This window comes from Microcaecilia unicolor, chromosome 2 (assembly GCF_901765095.1).
Source record: "Microcaecilia unicolor chromosome 2, aMicUni1.1, whole genome shotgun sequence".
NCBI lineage: Eukaryota > Metazoa > Chordata > Amphibia > Gymnophiona > Siphonopidae > Microcaecilia > Microcaecilia unicolor.
The window spans coordinates 320,882,802-320,903,515 of record NC_044032.1 but is presented as its reverse complement, the minus strand read 5'-3'; the positions used below and the strand labels follow the sequence as shown (position 1 = coordinate 320,903,515).

The 20,714-nt window shown below is 44.8% G+C and overlaps 1 protein-coding gene across 1 annotated transcript in view; it reads right to left on the bottom strand.

Annotated features, from left to right (window-relative positions):
* Positions 1-272: 272 nt before the first annotated feature.
* The window catches only part of B4GALT1 (beta-1,4-galactosyltransferase 1), a 242,413-nt gene continuing 221,971 nt past the window's right edge, over positions 273-20,714 (bottom strand). The window contains 4 exon segments of the mRNA XM_030194331.1: positions 273-507; positions 510-541; positions 677-781; positions 18,226-18,351. Of these exon segments, the coding sequence (XP_030050191.1) occupies positions 407-507; positions 510-541; positions 677-781; positions 18,226-18,351 (364 nt within the window). The 3' untranslated portion in view covers positions 273-406.

Sequence of the window (20,714 nt, the reverse complement as noted above, 5' to 3'; positions counted from 1 at the left end):
CTGCAGCGACATGTTTCTGCTAAACATTTCACAACTTCAGAAGTGTTTTCATGTGGTTGGCTATGTTTATTATTAGCAGTGATTGAGCAGGAAGGTGCATGACTATTGCCTCTTCCTATATAACTGTCTTACTAAACTGCTTACTTTGCAAACCTTGTGTATTTGTAACACTTAATACTGTAAGAGGCACTAGAACAGCAAACTATTGTCAGTCCCAGCACACAAAGATAAAGTACAGCTGGATAGTCATAGAAAAGTCAACACTTAAAAAAAAGTATTAAAAATCTTGATGAATCAAATAAGGCATCCATGGTCATTCTTGTCCTTGAGAAAAGTCAAAAGGCACTACAACTGAATGAAACTAGGAAAATAGAAAGTACTACTGATCTGTCCTGACTCAAAAATACTATCTTTTTGGTAAACCAATGTCCACTGTTATTTTTGTATACAACGGTTCTTTCTCAATTTTCATCACTTTATATGTGAGTGAATTTATACCATCTGAATCATCGTCTCTCTGGTATGATGAATTCTGTCAAACCTGTCACATAAGAAAAAATAAGTTAAAAACATCTTTGTTAAGACTTGCTCCTTTTCAATAAACCCTAACACAGCATTTGAGCCTAACTTATTCAGCTAAATAGATGTCAAATTACACTAAAGGTGATACTCTTACCTTTGCGGGTTGGGTTCATTTTTTACATCTCTGTTATGGCGAATCATACGACATTTTCCAATGATTGCATCTGGGCGAGATAGTGACATACCCTTAGAAACTATCCTGTAAAAATGAGCACATTTTATTAGCACTAACTAGCACTAGCATTAAGCCCTCTCTACTTTAAATATTACAGAAACACATGGCCTAAATTAACTTACAAGAGCCTCCCTGCCTACATCACCTAAAGTAGCTTCTAGACCAAGCTTAAGTTCAGCCTCTTGAAAAATATTGTGAATAAAAAGAGTCAACTCGGTGGCAAAAACTGAGTATCGTTTTTTTTTTAATTATTTTATAAATTCAGTACAATAAGCACTGTAACAAGCTGTTGCAGAATGTTAATTGCTTCTTATGGAATTAATGGACTTATTCAAATTATCATTGTACTTTTCTCTCTTCTCTGTACTATTTTCCTGATTTTGTATTTCTTAGGGTATAATATTCTGTGAATGAGTTGAAGTTTTATTTTCTGGTAGCCGAGTTCCTTTCTGTGTCTCTCTTGCCCTGTGTTAAATTTTTTTTGTGTGTGTGGCCTCCCCCTTGTCTAGCCCCACATGTTACACCTGGATTTCTGGACACTCACTAGTCTTGCATTTTGGGGAGGGGGAGGGGGAAAGGGGTTATGTTTGCTTTGATTATTGTATTACTTCTATTGCAGAAAATACAAATCATCTTCTACTCCATCATATATTCTCATCTTTGTCTTTGGGAAGGAGAAGCAGTAAACAAGAAAACCTAAGAAATCAAGACAATACAACCTAGTCTAAACAAGGTGATCTAACATTTCTCTACCTATTGGCTTCCCTATCTATTGCAGCAAAAAAAGAAGCACACAGGGACACATTGCTTGGACATGGGAAGTCAAATCAACAGAAAGGCAAACCGCATTAGCAGAATCAAATGCATCTTCAAATGCTATGATTTGAAAGTCCCTCCCTATCAGGGGAATTTTCGAAAGAGAAGGGTGCCATCTTTCGACACAAATCGGGAGATGGGTGTCCTTCTCTCAGGGGCACCCAATTGGCATAATCAAAAGCCAATTTGGTCGTTCTCAACAGCTTTCCGTCGCGGGGACGACCAAAGTTCCCGGGGGCGTGTCAGCAGCATACCGAAGGCGGGACGGGGGCGTGCTTGAGATGGGTTTCGCCTCAGCCAATAATGGAAAAAGTAAGGGTGTCCCTCACGAGCATTTCGCCGACTTTACTTGGTCCCTTTTTTTTCACGACCAAGCCTCAAAAAGGTGCCCGAACTGACCAGATGACCACCGGAGGGGATCGGGGATGACCTCCCCTTACTCCCCCAGTGGTCACCAACCCCCTCCCACCTCAAATGTCATACCCAGCTCAATCACTGCAGTATGCAGGTCCCTGGAGCAGTTTTTAGTGGGTGCAGTGCACTTCAGGCAGGCGGACCCAGGCCCATCCCCCCCCCCCCACCTGTTACAACTTGTGGTGGTAAATGTGAGCCCTCCAAAACCCACCAGAAACCCACTGTACCCACATCTAGGTGCCCCCCTTCATCCCTAAGGGCTATGGTAGTGGTGTACAGTTGTGGGGAGTGGGTTTTGGGGGCTCAGCACCCAAGGGAAGGGAGCTATGCACCTGGAGCAATTTCTGAAGTCCACTGCAGTGCCCCCTAGGGTGCCCGGTTGGTGTCCTGGCATGTGAGGGGGACCAGTGCACTATGAATGCTGGCTCCTCCCATGACCAATTCATTGGATTTGGTCCTTTTTGAGATGGGCATCCTTGTTTCCATTATCGGTGAAAACCGAGGTCGCCATCTCTAAGGTCGGCGATCTCAACATTTAGGTCGACCTAAATGTTGAGATTTGGGCGTCCCCGACCATATTATCGAAATGAAAGATGGACGCCCATCTTGTTTTGATAGTATGGGATGCCCAACCCCTTTGCGGTGCTGTCCTTAGAGTTTGGTCTTCCCCCGTCCAAAAATGCCCCTCCACATGCTTCTTTTTTGCAGTCTTTGTCTGTGTACCCTTGGACCCGCTCTTCTGCTACCTTCCCTATTTATTAACAGTCTTTCTTGCTGATCTGGTTCAAAGAAAACATAGGGTTCCTTTTACAAGCCGCACTAGCGATTCTGGTGTGGCAAATGCGACGAAGCCCATTCAATTCTATGGGTCTCATTTGCCTTGCTGGAATTGCTAGTGTGGCTTTGTAGAAGGAGCCTATAGTTAGTATCTGAAAAATCTGTATAGCTATGGAAACTTTCCTCCACAGAAAACGCTTTTTTCCTAAAATAATTTTTCAATACCCAAGTTTTATCAAATTCTGAGGGAAAAGAAACTAGAAGGGTTAAGCGCTCAGAAAAATGATCCCGAATAGCACACTACTCTGTTGGAGAGAGCGATGCAAAAGGGGAGTGGCATGGGTTGTATATCCAGATTCTACCAAGCTGCTTCCCTGATTAAATTATTTATTTTATTATTTTTTATTATTTTATTGCATTTGTATCCCACATTTTTCCCACCTTTTTGCGGGCTCAGTGTGGCTTACAATATGAAATGAATGATGGAAATACAATTTGTTACAAATTGGTTATGGATTACATTGTGCAGAGTTATGCGAGACAATCGAGGTGTCGTTAAGGAATGTAACAATGGAACATAAACATTGAAACATTGGAAGGAGACAAAGGGAGCTTAGAGGGCAATATTAAGGCATAAAAAACATATGGTATACATATTTCTGTGAGTAAAGGTATGAGATTACGGGGGATGAGAGTTCAGAAGTGGATGTATGATGCATTAATGAACAGTAAGTGTGGACTTTATGTGTTTTGGTTTCTTTCCGTAAATTTTTTCAAAAAGATGGGTCTTCAATAATCTGCGGAAGGAAGCTTGCTCGTGGATCATTCTTAAGTTGCGCGGGCAGTGTATTCCAAAACTGCGTGCTCAGTGAGAAAGGTTGACGCGTGTAGCGTCTTGTATTTCAAGCCCTTGCAATTGGGGAAGTGGAGGTTGAGGAAAGTTCGGGATGATCTTTTTGTAAATATGTACAAAAGTGGGAATGCACCTTAGGGAGGGATTATATGGGAACAAATATACTGCAGGCTGCTTAAGGTAATATATAGAAAATGGATATAAAATGCTATATATGTGGTACCTTACCCCAGAACGATTACATAAGATTTATCCCTCCTCTTCTGATCACTGTTGCATACTGTGGCTTACAAGGGACTTTTGTGAATATTTGGTGGGACTGTCCACGGGCACAGGCCTTCTGGATGATGTTTTTTGAAGTTCGGCAAGATATTCTGGGCATACCGGTTCAGGCAAACATGGGTCGTGGACTTCTGCACATTAAACCTATGGATCTATCAAGGATATATTGTTAGCTGGCTTTAATGTCAGGACAGCAGCCCGCTTAGCTTTGGCAGCTTTCTGGAAGCAACCACGGACTCCTACACATGAACTTTTAATAGCTAAAGAGGGGCATAATCGAATGGGGCACCCAAGTTTTCCTGAGGGCGTCCTCGCAGGACTTCTCCGCGAAGGGGTGGGGAAACCCGTATTATCGAAACAAGATGGGCGTCAATCTTTTGTTTTGATAATACGGTCGGGGACGCCCAAATCTCCACATTTAGGTGGACCTTAGAGATGGTCGTCCCCAATTTTTTGCGACAATGGAAACCGAGGACACCCATCTCAGAAACGACCAAATCCAAGGCATTTGGTCATGGGAGGAGCCAGCATTCATAGTGCACTGGTCCCCCTCACATGCCAGGACACCAACCGTGCACCCTAGGGGCCACTGTAGTGGACTTCAGAAATTGCTCCCAGGTGCATAGCTCCCTTACCTGGTGGTGCTGAGCACCCCAAAACCCACTCCCCACAACTGTACACCACTACCATAGCCCTTAGGGATGAAGGGGGGCACATAGATGTGTGTACAGTGGGTTTTGGAGGGGCTCACATTTACCATCTGTCATGTCCCTTACCTCAACGCAAGCCGGCGTTCCTCGGGCTGCGCAGTGTCCCGTCAACACGCACACTTGACTGGCACAGCCCTGCGCCATGTGTGTGTAGTTCTTCTCTGGCTGCAGGCTCCTTGATTGCTTTGCTTCCACCCACCTGGTTCTGCTCTCCTTCTCTGCCTGGTTTCCCTTGCTTCTCTCATATGGTCTTCTGGTTCCTCCTTCCCTTGCTCTTGTCCTATTGCTGTGCCCCTTCTCTCTGCTGATGTCAGACGCCAGTACTGTATCAGCTGAGCTCTCCCTAGACTCCTTGCTTGGCTTCTACTTTGGTAGGTGTTATTTGCTCAGTAGTGTGCTTCTCCTCTACTTTGTTCTTCATTGCTGACTCTGCCTGTACCTGGATTACTCTCGTGTCTGCTGCCTGCCTACTGACTCTGCCTGTACCTGGATTATTCTTTTACCTGCTGCCTGCCTCCTGACCTTGCCTGTACCTGGATTACTGTTGTGACTGCTGCCTGCCTCCTGACCTTGCCTGTACCTGGATTATTCTCGTACCTGCTGCCTACCTACTGACTCTGCCTGTACCTGGATCACTCTCTTGCCTGCTGCCTGTCTGGCCATCACGCTCATCACCCCGCTTCCTGCTCCATCTCGTAAGCCCTGCAGGCCACCCGCACCTAGGGGCTCACCTCTGGGGAACAGCGGTCAGTGCAGGTGAAACCCAGGGTTGTCCAGCGGCCAAGCAGAGCCTGGTCCACCACGTTTAACAGGTAGTGGGGGGGGGGGGGGCGTGGATCCGTCTGCCTGAAGTGCACTGCAGTACCCACTAAAACTGCTCCAGGGATCTGCATACTGCTGTCATGGATCTGGGTATGATATTTGAGGCTGGCATAGAGGCTGGAAAAAATATTTTAACATTTTTTTTAAAGGTGGGAGGGAGTTAGTGACCACTGGGGGAGTAGGGGGAGGTCATCCCCGATTCCCTCCGGTGGTCATCTGGTCATTTAGGGCACATTTTTGTGGCTTGGTCGTAAAAAAAAAAAGGACCAAGTAAAGTCGGCCAAGTGTTTGTCAGGGACGCCCTTCTTTTTTCCATTATCGGCCGAGGACGCCCATGTGTTAAGCACGCCCCAGTCCCACCTTCGCTATGCTTCCGACACGCCGCAACGGAAAGCCAGTCGAGAGTGCCCAAAATCGGCTTTTGATTATGCTGATTTAGGCGATCCTGGGAGAAGGACGCCCATCTCCCGATTTGTGTCGAAAGATGGGCACCCCTTCTCTTTCGAAATGAGCCCAAAAGTGGACTTTTTTATGTCGCATGAATAAGCTGACAGCACTTCGTAGGAACAATTGCTATCCTTCCTGCGCACCTGGGATCCCTTTGTACAATGGCGAGCTGGTCTGTCATAATAATGCCTTGCTGATTTGATTATCCTCAGTTTCTCATGCCACTGCTCTCAGGGAGGGTTAGTTTTAGTGGGAGTGTTATTTGGGGGGGGGGGGGAGTTTTGGGGGGGAATAAGAAGAAGGATAAAGCTTGCTTCAGATATGTGTAATAGCATCATGCCAAGGGTTCTGGTTTGGTTTTACATTGCCTAGCAAGATGGACTGCATTGTGATTTCTGTTCTTCAATTGTATTTGGTTTTCCAATATTAAAAAAAAATTATCCCGAATAGCTTCCAAAAAAGCAGTTAGATCTGAAATATCCGTACTCTTAGCAGATAATAAATCTGAACCTACTTACCTCCTGATTTATCCTCAAAAACTTTATTAGGCAAAAAAATATCATCACCATTAATTAAAGCTAATACTTATTTGAAACATTTTTTCAAGAGAATCTCTACAGAGGCAACGGGCACACTGGGAAATTCAGGAAATTTGAAGTTAGAAGATCTAACCCAATTTTCAAACTTTCCAAATTAGTTACTTCTTAATACTACTATTTAGCATTTCTATAGCGCTACAAGGCGTACGCAGCGCTGCACAAAACATAGAAGAAAGACAGTCCCTGCTCAAAGAGCTTACAATCTAATAGGACAAAAAAAAAATAAAGTAATCAAATCAATTAATGTGAACGGGAAGGAAGAGAGGAGGGTAGGTGGAGGCGAGTGGTTACCAGTGGCTTACGAATGCTCAAAAGCAATGACTCTTTTAATCAGACATCTTTCTATCCCAGAAGACCCCATGTGCATGGACAGAGTCAATTGAAGCGATCTGCCTTCTTAGAATAAACATCTACTTGTTGAAGCTTCTGATAATTTTCTTTTCACCTGGAGACCATGGAGCATAGCTTTAGTCCTCTCACTATTTTCCACACATCAAACAATGAAATTTATGAGGCTTCAGCTCATCAACTGGAGCCTCTTGTAGGAAATACAACAGGTTGTAAATGACCAGATGTTTCTGGATGTAAAGTAGGATGATGCCTAGCCGACTTTCCCCCTTCTAGGGAGAAACCTTCTTGGGATAAACTCATGGAGGGGGGGAGAGACGGGAAGACAGGGGTATGCCTTTATCCAGAACTTATAAGCCTGCTATTAGAGGGGAGGAAGGTCCTACTCAGCAGCTGCAAGTGTCTCTCCATCGGTCCAGGGCTGACAGAGTGCTCACTGCCAGATGTTGGTGCTTAGTCTTTCGCTTCCCCTAAGAAAACAATTTAAAGTATCTGAACGATGTTAATCAACCTTCAAGTAGAGTGACCTGGCTCATCATGGCTCCAAAGGGGTTTACAAGGGGGCTGGTGTGTCCCTTACTGCACACCTTGTGGCTGTGCCACAGGTGTCTGCTGTGCTTTATACCCTATTGGCCCTTGTTTGATGTCAGTAGGCGACTCCGGAATTAGCAGCACATGTTGCCAGATATAAGAAAACACCTCCCAGTAACTTGGGTCACTCTCCAGGCTCCTCCCTGCTACTCTTCCTCCTCCCCTGAGTATCAATTTTCTTACTAGTAGTCAGTCATAAACCTTTTCAGCCTTAACATTGGGGATTTCCAGATATCAGAAAATGGAATAGTCTTAATCAGTGGTCATTCATTGGGATATGAGAGTTTGAAAATGAAGGAGATATTCCGCTTGCGGTGGAAAGCGTTTGTTTTTTTTTTAAGCTGCCGCCGCAGTATTATCCCTTAATATTCAGGGCCAAGCAGTGAATATTTGATTTTATGTGGCTGGCTCTCTCTTATTCATTTAAGTGTGATCTTCAGCACTTAACTGTCTAAGCAATACAACATAAAGACAGAACTGAGTTTTATGTGGTCCGATTTGGCTGCTTATCTTAAATGCTGAATATTCAGCACTTAACCGCACTTGAACAACTCTCCACCCATATCAAACAAGCAGTTGATCCTCCACCCCAGACAGGCTGGTTTTCACCCATACAACAGAAACTGTTCTGATTGCTTCTCCTCAGAGAAATACATGCTACTCTGGATTCCAGGGATATTGTGCTAGTTTGTTTCTCTTAAACTATCAGCCACCTTTACAAAACTAGTCGATCATGCCTTCTGCTTTCTCGACTTGTCCAGACTGGCCTGTCTGGGACAATCTTGAGCTGGTTCACCTCTTTTCTGATTGGTGGGTAATGGTGAAGGTCCGATCAATCAACCATTTTTCCATCGCACTCTATCCACTTGTGGCGTTCCAAAGGCTCAATTTCTTTCTCCAATTCTTTTCATATTTCATCATCCCATTGGACACCCTCATTCAATCACACAATTATCACAACGGTTTCTATATATGATGATATTCTATTGGTCTTTTGACGTTCACTAATCACATTGATCTTACTCCTTTACAAATTTGTTCTTTGGCCTTATGTCTAGAAAACCAGAAACTTGGTACTTAATCCTGACAAGTCTGTAGCTGCTGGTGATTGGCTCCCTTTCTCACCCTCACTTATTCCAGTGCTCTCATTTCCCAATTCAGACAGTCATTTCCTTTTGCTTGGTGCTATCCTACCTTCCTAGTTGTCCTTCTGTCCTAACATTTTACATGTAATTCAACTGCGTTTTCTGCATTGTTTTCTGATTTTGATTTATTTCATACACTTGTGAATGTTTTTCTGATAGATTACTGTCAAATTCCAAAAGCTATAATGCCTCCAGACACTGCAAAACACCACTATCAGACTGCTCTGCTCACAGATTCCATTGCATTACTCCACTCTTTATTCATCTTCACAGTTCTACCTGTCCAATACTGCATCCCTTGCAAATTTCTTTGCCGCATACATAAGGCCTATCATTCTGGACAACCATCTTACTTGGCTACCCTTACTAACTCATGCACCTGGTCTTGTGAACTATAAGTTGAGCGGGAGTCTTTCACCTACAGTTCTGCGGGGGTGGGGGGGGGGGGGGTACTTCAGGGCCAGTGCTAAGGTTTCTGGTGCCCCCCTGTGGCTTAGTCTCTCTCTCTTTTCTCCTCCCAACACCCCCAAAACCCCCGTGTAGCACTTTCCTCTCTCACCTCCCAGGGGCAGCTGCTCTCATCCAACCAATTCTTCTCGAGAACTTACCCCATCCTTGGTAAAGTTAGTTTTTTTGAAATCTAGGACCTTCAATCTTGAGTAAGCCCTCTCCTCTTTAATATTGAACCACACCATTCGGTTATCACTAGATGCCAAATGATCTCCCATTGTAACATCGGAAACATTTTCCCCGTTTGTAACAGCTCCATCACTCATCAGTTCCATTACCCGCTGCTGAAACAATTCTTCCTGTAAAGAATCCAAGATCCTTTTGCTTCTAGATGACCCCACAGCAGGGGCACTCCAGTCGATATCCGGCATAATAAAATCACCTATCAGTAGTACTTCTCCTTTCCTCGTTATCTTGTGGATGTCTTCTGTCTATAATTAAGTTTTACTTCAGATATACTGCATTATTTCCCATCCCCCCATCTCTCTTTTCCTATCAGCCAAATGAAGGAATTTCTGGCTGGTCACATGCTCTCATGGTGAAAATGTTGCTAAGGCAACTCAGATACCTGGTATATCCTGTTACAAAAGTGAGTTACTGAGAAAAGGTATGGCAAGGACCAATTGCAAGCCTCCAGCACATATGAAAGTCCCAATTACAAATCTTCAGTCCATATGCAGCACCTATGATTGGTAGAGGAGAGGTGGATGCTCACCACAGCCTACAAAACCACACTGCTGACAAAGAAACTTTGAAAAACCAGGCATGCTTGGAGAGAGTGTTTCAGATCCATCCAAATGGCCGGTTTTTCCCGAAGGGGTTTGCTCCCCCCCCCCCCCCCCCCCCCCACTTCATACCTTCGTAGAAATAATTCTCTATACTATGAATCTTTCATTCATTCTTTTCTTTCTTTTCTGCCTTCTCTCTGTTCTGTGACCTTTGTATGAGGAACAAACTTCTCTTCCTTCTCATATAATTAGTCCTAATTACCTTTATAATTACCAGCAGGTACTGATGTTAGATTTTTGTAAGTTTGTTATAACTTGAAACTGATGTCTGATGCTGTGCTGGTGGGTGAGTAATTAAAAAGACTTTTAATTCCTCCTTCTTTAAAAAAATATCTTTATTAATGCCAGTGCAGGATTACATAACATGTTTTTCCTTTCAAATCAACCTTGGTCATAAGCCATATACATAACAGGTCAAATCAAAATCAAGCTCTATTTCAACTTTCACTCTTCCTGTAGCAACCAATTTTCACTCAAACAGTCACATAATGATTAACCACTTACCAGGCAGAACCGTATCCGGCATCTGGCTTTTATTGTTTTATACCCCTCCTCCCTCCCCCTTCCCAAGTCTCCAGGAAAGTCCAACCTAATAGACCAAGGGTTTAAAAGGCTCCACTAGCGGGTCTGCCCCATTGACTGTCTAATAGTGAATATGTGTTCCAAATGTCTCGATATTCTTTACGCCTCTCAGAAGCAGTTAGCAAGTATTGCAACTCCACCCATTCTAGCCATTTCCTTCATTAACTGGTCCCATTTTTTTGTCGGTGGTGGAGATGAGTCCACCCAGGATTGCAGGATTTGCTAAAATTACAACTGGCATTGTGCCTCTGATAAACCCTCCTTCCTTAACTGATCTGCTTCTCCCAGGAGCAGTGTAGGATAAGACCCACTCAAAAGTTCTCTCTATCGTTTTTTCCATGACCGCAGAGTGATGCCATATTTTTGCTAAGGCCTAGCATTCCAAAAAGGAATGGAGAAGTGAGCCCACTCCCCCCTGACATTTTGCACATTGATCATCCTCCCATAATCCCATTTCCTTTCCCCTTTGTCGGGTAATATGCACCCTATGAAGTATGCGGAATTGCATATCTGTAGTGCCGCATCAGGTGTAATCCTGGGGACATTTTCAAAGGCCTCCCCCCAAACGTTCCTGTGTTACCTCCTCTCCCAGTATATTGCTCCGACCAGAAGCCAGCCCAGCTACCTTTTGAGCCCCCATAGAATCAACTATGTTATGGTACCACTGGGAGAGCCCATCTAATGATGCCGGCATGGCTAAAAACACAATGTCAGTGACCGTGAATCTTACTAGAGAATCAGCCTCACGGGCTAATTTCTGATAATAATCTCGTATCTGTAAATATGGAAGAACTGTTTATTGGTAAGGTTCCATGCCCGCTTAGCCATCTCAAAAGACGGGAAAGTCTGCTCTCCCATTTCCATTAGGTGTCCTATGTATCTGCATCCTCCTTGAACCCAAGATTGAAAGGCGCTCCACCCTCTCCCCGCTGGAAAATCTGGATTGTCAATTAAGGAAAAAAAGGGGTATCCCTTTCCGGCTCTACCAATCACTCCTCTCCACCATTTCCATGCTTTCCCCATAGCTCCGTATCCTATGGATACCTGTCCCAAGCTCCTTTTTATATCCCCAAAGACATAAAACACATCGAAAGGAGCACACCAGCTTTGCCAGAATCCGGGAAGAGCATATCTAGTGGACAAAGTGTGACATTCATGAATCCACCGCATCATCGTTGCCACATTATATAACCTCAGATCAGGGAGTCGGAGTCCCCCCTCTCGCCTAATGCGGGATAGCTTAGCGAAAGCTATACGAGGGCATTTATTATGCCATATAAATGAGCTAACGTGCTAGGATATACTGTGTCCTTCCGTCGAGCTATCCACATTGGCAACATCTGAAGTGGGTAAAGCAACTTGGGAAGGAGTACCATTTTGACCAATGCTATTTGACCTCTGACCGGGAGGTCCTTCCATTGTGAACATATTCTCCTTACCAATTCTACCCTTTCTATAACATTTTTCAAATACATCCACTCATAGTCAGAACTCAGATCCCTGTGCTCGCCCAAAGTAGCAGAAAGTTCTCCAGGGCTGTACTGTGGCATAGGGACGCAACAGCTAATGCTTCCGACTTCCCAAAGTTAATGCACAGTAATGCAAAAGCCCCGAATTCTCTGATTATCTCCATCACTATCAGCAATGATTCTTTTGCGTTGTCCAACAACAACATATCGTCAGCAAACATATTAACTCTATATTCAGTGTCGCCCATCTTTATGCCCTTCACTCCCCTCCTGCCTGATCCGAGCAGCCTATGGCTCTAACGACAGCACGAACAATAAAGGGGAAAGGGGACATCCCTGCCGAGCACCTCGCCCCAAAGATATACTGGGCATGAGGGCCTCATTAACCAGCAACTGGACCGTCGGATTCCTGTATAGCACTCTAATCCAATCTAAAAGGCTCGTTTAATACCAAACCGCTGTAGAACCCAAAAGAGATAAGGCCACAGGACCTTATCGAATGCCTTCTCCACATCCAAACTAGCAAGTATTGAATCCCCTGGCCTACGCGCACCTTCTCTCAATATGCGACACTTTCAATATGTTGGCTGACGCAAATCTACCTTTCACAAAACCTACTTGGTCCTTTATGCACCAGCAAGGGAAGAAATTCCCCCAACCGTGCTGCCAGTACACTTGCTAGTATCTTAGATCTGATTGATGAGGGAGATAGGCCTATATGAAACCCACTAGCTCCGGGTCCTCTCCCCTGGTTTTGGTAAAACTGTGATAAAAAACGTGATTAACGTTGGGCCCATAGACTGAGAGTCCTGAATCTCTCACACATCACAAACAAATGCAGGTACGCATGGACAATGTAAATTTTGTAGAACTCTGCTGCCTAAACCATCCGGTCCCGAGCCTTTGCTAATTTTAATGCTTGATAACCGCTTGTACTTCCTTGCCTGTTACAGTGTGTAATTAATTGATCTGCCTGCTCTCTAGATAGATTTGGTAATTGCAAATATCTAAAGAAATCTTCACATCCTTGACTGGAAAGGAGCCCGAATCATACAGAGATGCGTAAAAGCAAGGAACTCTCTTTGGATGTCCTCTTGGGATGTAATGTGAACTACCCCCTGCACCCCTTTCATTTTAGTAATCGTAACTCCTTCCAGAACCACTGCCTCACCAAGGACGGCCAAGAGTTTCCCTGTCTTATTCCCCAATCTGTGCAGGCCATATTTTGTATAATTTAATACTATACTGGGCGGCGGCATTAAGCAAATTCTGCCTCTCCTTCCTAAATACAAGCGCCTGGTTCTCCTCTACTTGGCGCGCCATATATCGCCGGCGGGACTTCCCCTAACCGTTCCCTGCTAGCATTATATTCCTGATCTCTCTTCTTACGGGCCGCTGCAGTAAACACTATAATTTTTCCTCTGATAACTGCTTTAGCTGCTTCCCAGTACGTTCTCGCCCCTACATCCTCTACCTGGTTCTCAACCTCGAAATCTGACCACACCTTTTTCAGATAGTCTTTAAACATCACTTTGATACAGTGCAGGATTCATTCTCCACCGAGCCGGCCGCGCACTAGAGGTCCATCCAAACTCCGCCCATACCGGCGCATGATCCGATATCACAGCCTCCCCAATCATTGCTTGCTGTACCCTTCCCATTAACTCTCCTGAGACCAGTACATAGTCTAAGCGGGCATGTACCTTATGAGGGTAGGAGAAAAAAGTAAAGTCTTTCTCTCTTCATGCAAAAGGCGCCAGGTATCCAGCAATGCCAGTTCATCAATTAAATAATTGACTCCCTTATGGAGATGATCCTTCAGGGGTTGCTAGGCGGCTGACAATCAATAGATGGATCACTAGTTATATTAAAGTCTCCTCCCACTATCAGCGGGTAATCATCTAATTTGGCCAGCTTGGAGCGAATTTGCGTAAAAAATTTGAGAGAGTAAACATTCGGTGCGTACAGCCTGCATACGGCTATTCTTAACCCCATGTAACATCCCCATGACTATTACCCATCGTCCTTCTGGGTTTTGAATAATTTCGTGAGGTGTAAATGCCAAGGCCTTATTAATGAGCACAGCCACTCCTCTCTGGTGGTCACTATAGGATGCTGAGTACACTTCTCCAACCCAGTCCCTTCTTAATTTAGCATGTTTATTTTACTTAAATGGTTTTTCCTGTAATGCTACATCAGCTTTCAACCTCTTTAAATATTGCAAAAGTCTCATTCTCTTAACAGGGGAGTGGATCCCATCAACATTTATTGTCACAACTCTCAGATTTGCTAAAGATATAAAGCTTCTTGGACCATAATTCTCCAGAAAATCCTTTTTGTGTACATCAGGTGAGCCCCCAGGTAGGCCCCCCCAACCTCCAATACCTTTCCCAGAGCTTCTGCCTTATTATATCCTTGGTTGTTCATCTATACCTGGAGACCCAAGCCATACCCCCCACTCCCAGCCCCTACCCCCCCGCTCCTCCCAATCCTCTCCCCTCCTCCCATCCTCTAAAATAACCCCAACTCACCATCCACCACAACCATCTTATAACAAACTCCCCCACATTCATACTCCACTCCCCTTCCCCTTCCAACCTTGCCCTGCTCCCCTTCCCTTCAAAAAAGCCTCCCCCTCCCTCTCGCAACTCCTCAAAATAATTGGTTCATTCCCCAATTATTTAACAATCAGCTATATCATCACATCTCAGATGGAGGGATCACTATATTAAGGCTTCTGTCAGGCAAAAAAATAAAACACAGAAGACAGGAGAAGCCTCCACGGAAAGTCAAAACAAAACAGCAAAAGTAGAGGCTGACAAATGCGCAAACCAATAGGGAGATAATATCAAAAACCAGTTATTCAGAATATCCTGGATATGAATATTCTGAATAAACTGTTTTTTGATATTATCTCCCTACTGGTTTGCGCATTTGTCAGCCTCTACTTTTGCTGTTTTGCAAAAAATAAAACATAACACAACCACAGCCACCTTAACTTGCCTCCCTCACTCCTCCACCAAAGGCCTTGTGGGCAGCACCACTGTCCGTTTAACTGCTGTAACACTGTGAAGTCTTTGCTGTGTCCCGCAAATATGTCCTTCAGTAGTCTTGTAGTCATTTACTCACTCAGCTCTGGACACCCAAATTCCGCTTTCTGATCACACGCGTCGTTTCGTTCCTGAACTTTCGTTCCTTTCAGCCATTATTCTTTCTGAATTTTTTCCACAAACTTCTTAAGGTTCATCAGTTCTGTGAAAAAGAGAGCCTTATTATCATGCTGTATTCGAACCTTTGCAGGATAAAGCATTGAAAAACGGATTCCTTTGTCATATAATATCTTGCATTGTTGACCCATTCTCCTTCTCTGCTCCGACACTCGTGCTGAAGTCCTGGAATAGTAATATGCGGGTTCCCTTATAATCCAAAGCTCTGCTCACTCGAAACGCCTGCTTGAGCTGTTCTTTATCTGCATAGTCCAAGATTTTAGCCAGAACGGTCTCGGGCGCCGATTGGCTTCTCGCACTGCTCCAACACGGTGCACTCTTTCCACCCGCATCATGCCCTTGGACTGGTCGATTTTCAGCTGCTCAGGCAGCCATCAGGCAACAAAGTCCCGAAGCTCCCCGTCCTTTACAGACTCAGGGACGCCAATTATCTTATATGTTGCGACGACTTCTGTTCTCTAAATTGTCGGTGAGTTGCGACAGCTGCTTTGCCAGAGTTTCCACCCTATCACTCTCCCCTCTAAGGCTTCTGACCTGTCTTCTTGTCAGCTAATACGTTCTTCCGCGCTCTGAAGTCGCGCCACTTGTCTCTCTAAATTTTCATTTGTGTCCACCGATGCCTGCAATTTCGAAAGTCGTTCATCTAGAACCGCAGTATTGTTTTGTCAGCTCTCGGACCGCTTCCTCTATAAAGTAACAACTGTGTTGTTGGTTGGTGGCGACGCCATCTTGGGTCTCGTGACCTGCACAATATCCTAGGAGGCCACGGTGTTTTTGCCGGCATACCCCAGCGTCCAACTCGGACGACCTTGTATCCTCGTCTTCAAAAGCTCCAGCTCTTGCTACCTTCAGCTGAAATTGTTTTGTTGCGGCGGGAGTTCAAGAAGATGGTTTAAATTTGCAGATTATTGATTCAGGGTCGGAGCAGGGCTTGCGAGCGTCCTATCCGCCTGCCGGCATCACGTGACCCCCTCCTCTTACCAGCTTGACCCACAGCGCGTGTTCTTACCCATATGTAGAAACATAGAAACATGACTACTACTATACTATAAATCACTTCTATAGTGCTACCAGTCGTACGCAGCACTTTACAATTGAACATGAAGAAGACAGTCCCTGATCAAAAGAGCTTACAATCTAAATCAGGACAAACAGACAGGACCAAAAAGGATAAGGGAAGGATAGAGAGAAGGACACATAAGGATAAGATAAAAGTTACAAGTCAGGAGTCGAAAGCAGCATCAAACATGACGGCAGATAAAGGCCAAATGACCCATCCAGTCTGCCCATCCTCTGTAACCCCCAATTCTATCTGTTTCTAAGCGATCCCAGATGCTTATCCCATGCCTTTTTAAATTCTGGAACAGTCCTTGACTCCACCACCTCCACCAGGAGGCCATATTCCATGCCTCCACTACTCTTTCTGTGAAATAATACTTCCTTAGGTTACTCCTATTCCCTCTTAACTTTCTCATATGCTCCTCATCCAGAGCACTCCTTCATTTGAAAAAGGCTCTCTTCCTGTACATAAATGCCCTTGAGATATTTAAACGTTTCTATCATGTCTCCTCTCTCCCTCCTCTCTTCCAGCATATACATAAGCCTGTCCCTAATTTTTGCATTCAAAACCGCTTACTAATTTCGTAGCCACCCTCTGGACTGACTCCATCCTGTTATATCTTTCCGTAGGTGCGGTCTCCAGAACTGCACGCAGTACTCCAAATGGGGCCTCACCAGAGACTTATACAACGGCACTATCACCTCCCTTTTCCTGCTGTTCATGCCTCTTTATGCACCCAAGCATCCTTCTGGCTTTGACCATCGCTTTTCTACCTGTTTCTGCCTGTCACCCCCAAGTCCCGCTCTTCCTTCGTACACTGAAGCACTTCACCCCCTATACTGTACCGTTCCCTCGGATTTTGTTTGGGATTAAACCTTAGTTGCCAAATATCGGTCCATTCCTCTAGCTTCGCTAGGTCTTTCCTCATGTCATTCACACCTTCCAGGGTGTCCACCTGTTGCAGAGTTTAATATAATCCGCAAAAGACAAACCTTACCAGACAGCACTTCTGCAATATTGTCACAAAGACGTTAAAAAGAGCTGGCCTGAGGACCGATCCCTGCGGTACTCCACTGATAACATCCCTTTTCTTCAGAGCAAGCTCCATTTACCACTTCCCTCTGTAATCTTCCATTCAACCAATTTTAGACCCAATCAGTTACTCTAGGACCCATATCGAGGGCACTCAATTTATTTATCAGTCGCCTGTGAGGAACCGTGTCAAAGGCTTTGCTGAAATCCAAGTATACCACATCAAGTGCTCCTCCCACATCCAACTGTTTGGTCACCCAGTCAAAGAAGACAGTAAGATTCGTCTGACACGACCTGCTACTAGTGAAGCCATGCTGTCTCGGGTCCCGCATTCCATGTAGTTCAAGAAATCTCACAATCCTCCTCTTAGAAGCGTTTCCATGTCCTGCAGTTCTGTCACTTTAATATTATTCTTAACATATAATGCTACCCTCCATCCTTTTTTCCTACTCTGTCTGTCTGACTAAATTATAGCCAGGTCTAACTATATCCCAGTCATGGTTCTCCATGAATCACATCTCCGTGACTGCCACTAACATCCAAGTCGGCTTCTATCATTGCAGACCTCTAGATCTAGAAATTTATTTATGATGCTACGGGCATTTCTATAACGGTATTTGATGTCTTACCTTCCTGATGGCCCCTAATGACTTTGGGGCCTTTCTTTCCATCCCCAGCAAATTTAGTTTAAAGCCTCTTAGTGCTTTAGCCAGTCTGTTACTAAAGACACTTTTAATCCTTGATAAATTCCTCCCAATTCTTGCCCTAAAGAAAAGGAAGTAAAAAACTATACCGGCTAAATAAAAGTGAACAAGAAATGTGTTTCAGCTGTACACACTGGCAGGTTGGTAAGGAAAAGGAATGCTTCCTTGCTGCAAGACCTGTTTTATTTCTGTGATAAGTTAAGAAGGGATAAGTTGAGAAGAACTGACCTTTTCTATCCAAATGCTCTGAAAATAGTAGTGAAATAGAAAAAAAGTGCAGTTGCAGGTTTACCTGTTGTAGATGTCATCATCTTCACCTCCCCAACCCCAGTAATCATTTGGAAAGCCATTGATTTTTTTTGGAACTGATCCTTGCTCAGGGCAGGACACTCCTCCAAAATACTGGTTGTAAGGTAACCTGGATATATAAAAATAAACACACAAACCTAAATCTACATTAAAAGCTTTGCAAAGCACAGGACATGCCAAAGTCATAAACTATGGTCATCAAAGGAACATCCTTGAAGCAGCGATGCACAATTAAAATTTCAGGGTTTTTTTTTCCTTCTTTGACCTGGTTGTTTTTGTTTGGTCTTCCTGCTCTTCTGAAACCAGGATTTGAGTCTAGCACTGTAGCCTTCATTTGCAACTACCCGTGGAATTTTCCTTCCATTTATTTCCTTTCCGAATTTAGTTTGGTTATTGCAGGTCTCCTTCCCCCACCTCCATGGGCTGTAAATGCTGTCTCAACAGCATCCCCAACCTCAGCTGGCCCCTGGAATCAAAGCAATAGCCCATCTGCATGGTAAAGCATGCCACAGCTGTGGGGACAAAGTGGCCCTACAGAAAGGTACTATTCTATTATGAACCTGACTTCTCACAGACTTAGGCCATGTCAGTTTTCCATGTAGAGGCTTGTTCATGCACTAGGCCTCAAGCACATTGCTGACACATCAAGGATGATGGGAGGCAAAAATAACTGTGAATAACAAACTTGCAGGCTTATTTTCGAAAGAGAAGGACGTCCATCTATTGACACAAATCGGAAGATGGGCGTCCTTCTCCCAGGGTTGCCCAAATCGGCATAATCAAAAGCCAATTTTGGGTGTCCCCAACTGCTTTCCATGGCAGGGACAACCAAAGTTCACGGGGGGGTGTCGGAGGCATAGCGAAGGCGGGACTTGGGTGTGCCTAATACATGGGCGTCCTTGACCCATAATCGAAAAAAGAAGGGCGCCCCTGACGAGCACTTGGACGACTTTACTTGGTCCTTTTTTGTTACGACCAAGCCACGAAAAGGTGCCCGAACTGACCAGATGAGCACCGGAGGGAATCGGGGATGACCTCCCCTTACTCCCCCAGTGGTCACTAACTCCCTCCCACCCTCAAAAAAATTCTTTAAAAATATTTTTTTGCAGCCTCAAATGTCATACTCAGATCCATCGCAGCAGTATGCAGGTCCCTGGAGCAGTTTTAGTGGGTGCTGTGCACTTCAGACAGGCGGTCCCAGGCCCATCCCCCCCTACCTGTTACACTTGTAGTGGTAAATGTGAGCCCTTCAAAGCCCACCAGAAACCACTGTACCAACATCTAGGTACCAAGGCTCGATGGACCCTTGGTCGTTTCCCAGTGTGGCATTACTTATGTAGGTGCCCCCTTGACCCATAAGGGCTAAGGTAGTGGTGTACAGTTGTGGGTAGTGGATTTGGGGGGGGGGGGGGCTCAGCACACACAGTAAGGGAGCTATGTACCTGGGAGCAATTTCTGAAGTCCACTGCAGTGACCCCTAAGGTGCCCAGTTGGGGTCCTGGCATGTGACCAGTTGCAGTACGAATGCTGGCTCCTCCCATGACAAAGGGCTTGGATTTTGTCGTTTCTGAGATGGGCGTCCTCGGTTTCAATTATTGCCGAAAATCAGAAATGACCAAGACTAAGGATGACGATCTCTAAGGTCGACCTAAATTTCCAGATTTGGGTGTCCCCAACTGTATTATCGAAATGAAAGATGGATGTCCATCTTGTTTCGATAATACGGGTTTCCCGCCCCTTCACAGGGATGTCCTGCGAGGATGTCCTCAGAAAAACTTGGGCGTCCCTTCGATTATGCCCCTCTTTGTGTACCGAGCTGGGAAATTCATGGTCAAGAGAAAACAGTACGGCATCTGAAGATGGGTTTTTGGGTCCCAAAGACATAACAATGGAAACCCCCAGATTTGGTCATTGGTCAGCATGATGTCTTTTTTTTTTTAACCCTTCTTATACCTTTTCCTCAGGATTTGAAGCATGACTCTTCAAATCCTGAGGAAAAGGTATAAGAAGGGTTCAAAAAAAAATATCAGGGTGCTGGCTGTTATCAAGTACAGTTTGTGTGAGAGCTGCTGTCAGACAGTCATCTGAGCCGGCCATATAATGAGGGCTTGTTAAAGAGAGTGGCCACCCTGCATGCATAGGGGGAGCTACCATCTGCTGACTGGCCTGGGGTCTCTGCTGCTGCTGTCCCGAAGAAGAATACCTGCCATTCCAGCCATGGTACCTGCCTTATCCAAAGGAATTCAACAGCTCCCTGACTGCTTCTGGATATGGGTTCGTGAGTTCAAGAGTGTTGCCATCTGTCAGGTTGAACTGTTCTTTCTCTCCTTTCTTACTGCCTTGGGAGCCAGGTGTCCTATAAGTTCTAGAACTAGGGCTAGTGTGTAATCTTTATCCTGCCTTGACAGATATGATTTGAACTGCTATTATTGGTGCCAATATATCTAATAAACAGCTTTCCTATTTTTCCTA